General features: G+C 39.3%; 1 protein-coding gene across 1 annotated transcript; it reads right to left on the bottom strand.

The window, feature by feature from the left end:
- Nucleotides 1–835: 835 nt before the first annotated feature.
- On the bottom strand, nucleotides 836–1,804 carry LOC309390744 (olfactory receptor 10Q1-like; the record flags this gene model as incomplete). The annotated part of the gene is made up of 1 exon (XM_081950405.1): nucleotides 836–1,804. One exon carries the CDS (start codon nucleotides 1,802–1,804, stop codon nucleotides 836–838), a length of 969 nt encoding a protein of 322 aa, XP_081806531.1.
- Between the last annotated feature and the right edge of the window lie 376 nt (nucleotides 1,805–2,180).

Raw genomic sequence — 2,180 nt, 5'->3', positions numbered from 1 at the left:
TGTCGGAAATTTGTCGGAAATATTATAGGTTTTCTATTTGAGCAGGGGGTTGGACTAGAAGACCTCCAAGGTCCCTTCCAACTCTGTTATTATCTTTGGTGCTGATCCTTGCTTATCTAAATGTGGATTATTGTAGTCTTTTTTTTTTTAATTGCCTCTTTTGAATGGTATGAAATCTAATCAGGGATCCGCCAAAGAGAAACATACATTCCTACCAAAACTGGCGGGAGAAAGTAGTACATAGAAACAATGAGTAAACTTCACATTCGTTCACACTGATGATGTTACCTTCTTGGGTAAGGAAATGCCTGCAAGCAAACAATCAAGCTCACAGAGTACCAGAACTACACAGATCACCCACAAGATATGGATATTGTCTTCTATTGGAGATTTTATTTTTCTTGAAATTTGACAGCTCGCTTAACTAGGCACCAAAGGTGATTGTCTGATTTGCCTATATAAACATACCACTGTATGATACAGATATGGAAATTCATTTCTGCCAGGTAACAAATCAAATTATGAGGTGTCCTAAAGAATGCTGGAATAAGGCTTTTGTTTTGGTCTTCTCTGAAAGTTCATCCCACAATGTGAAGTGCATTATTAAAAGATCTCAGGCTGACTGGGGTCAATTATAGAATCCCACCACACTTTGCTAAGCAAATGAGGAGTTGATAACCTGTGACAAAATGCAACTCAGAACCCCGGGTAACATGGGCAACATTAAGAGATGCTGGAGATGTTCAGCAATTACCTGAAGGATTCAAAATTACTCCTTTCTGTGATGATGCTAATTCAAAAGTGGTTTTGAGGGTATAATAATGTTATAGACAAATTAAGATTCAAGTCTTGAAAATGTAACCATTTTCTTTATGATCTTCCTTAAAGCCTGCTTGATATCCTTGTTCCTCAGAGTGTAGATCAAGGGGTTCAGGAAGGGAGTGACAAAGGTATATATAAGAGCAAGTTTCTTATCCTCATCCTCCAAAGTGCTGGACTTGGGACGTAGATACACAAGGCTGCAGACACCATACTGTAGGAATACAACTGTCAGGTGGGAGGAACAGGTGGAGAAGGCTTTGTGCCTCCCAGATGAGGATTTAATTCGAAGAATGGCAGCCACAATATAGATGTAGGAGATGCATATTAGAACAAATGGAATTGTTAAAACAATGAAGACAACACCATATAGCGCAGTTTGATGGAGATGGGTGTCTGCACAGGCCACCTGTAGAACAGGTGGTACATCACAAAAGAAGTGATTGATCTTGGGTTTGTTACCACAGAAAGGCAAGCTGAAAACCAAGGCAGTTAGCTGCAGACACATCATTATGGCAAGGATCAGGGAGCCAATCACTAGCCACATGCAAACCCACCAGGTCATGATGAGGGTGTAGCGAAGTGGGTGGCAGATGGCTACGTAGCGATCATACGCCATGACAGCCAACATAAAACAGTCAGTGCTCCCTAGGGTTGTAAAAAAGAACATCTGGATGGCACAGTTTGCCAGTGGGATTGTTCTGTGGGAATCAGAAATGCTAGCAAGCATTTGAGGCACTATTACAGTGATATAACAGATCTCCAAAAGAGAGAGGCTAGCCAGGAAGAAATACATGGGGGTGTGCAAGGAATTGACAATGCAGACAATTGAAAGGATGGAGATATTACCAGAAAGAATTATGAGGTAGAGCAAAAGAAAGGAAGTGAAAATAAGATGTTGTATCTCAGGAACAGTGGAGAATGCCTGGAAGATGAACTCATGGGCCATGGACTGATTATCCCAGATTGATCCTGCCAGATACATCTCATCTATCACTGTAGAAAAAAGGCAGGAAGAAAAGCCAATTAAACAGTAATGTGTATTTCCATACATTTCAAAGTAAAATCCTGTGGACTGTATGATACTGAGGTCAGTCATTCGTGAAATCTCAGTGTTTAATCCTAAACTTTTCATTCGCCTTCATCTCCTAATTCAGACTGTACCCAAGCAAATCCCAAAACTTCCAGGATCTTTAGATGCCTTACAATATCAATTATCCAAAACGTAAGGTGACCAACTTTTTTACAATGAAAAGGAGGACAAATAAATTGGAAAAAATATATCGTAAATAAAAGAAATATTTTATTCATTGCAACAATAATACACTAAAATATGATATATGCATAATTAAAACATTTGC

The sequence above is a fragment of the Natrix helvetica genome (assembly GCF_964273705.1).
Source record: "Natrix helvetica genome assembly, chromosome: 1".
NCBI lineage: Eukaryota > Metazoa > Chordata > Lepidosauria > Squamata > Natricidae > Natrix > Natrix helvetica.
The sequence above is the reverse complement of the archived record's forward strand: the minus strand, read 5'-3'. Positions and strand labels throughout refer to the sequence as shown.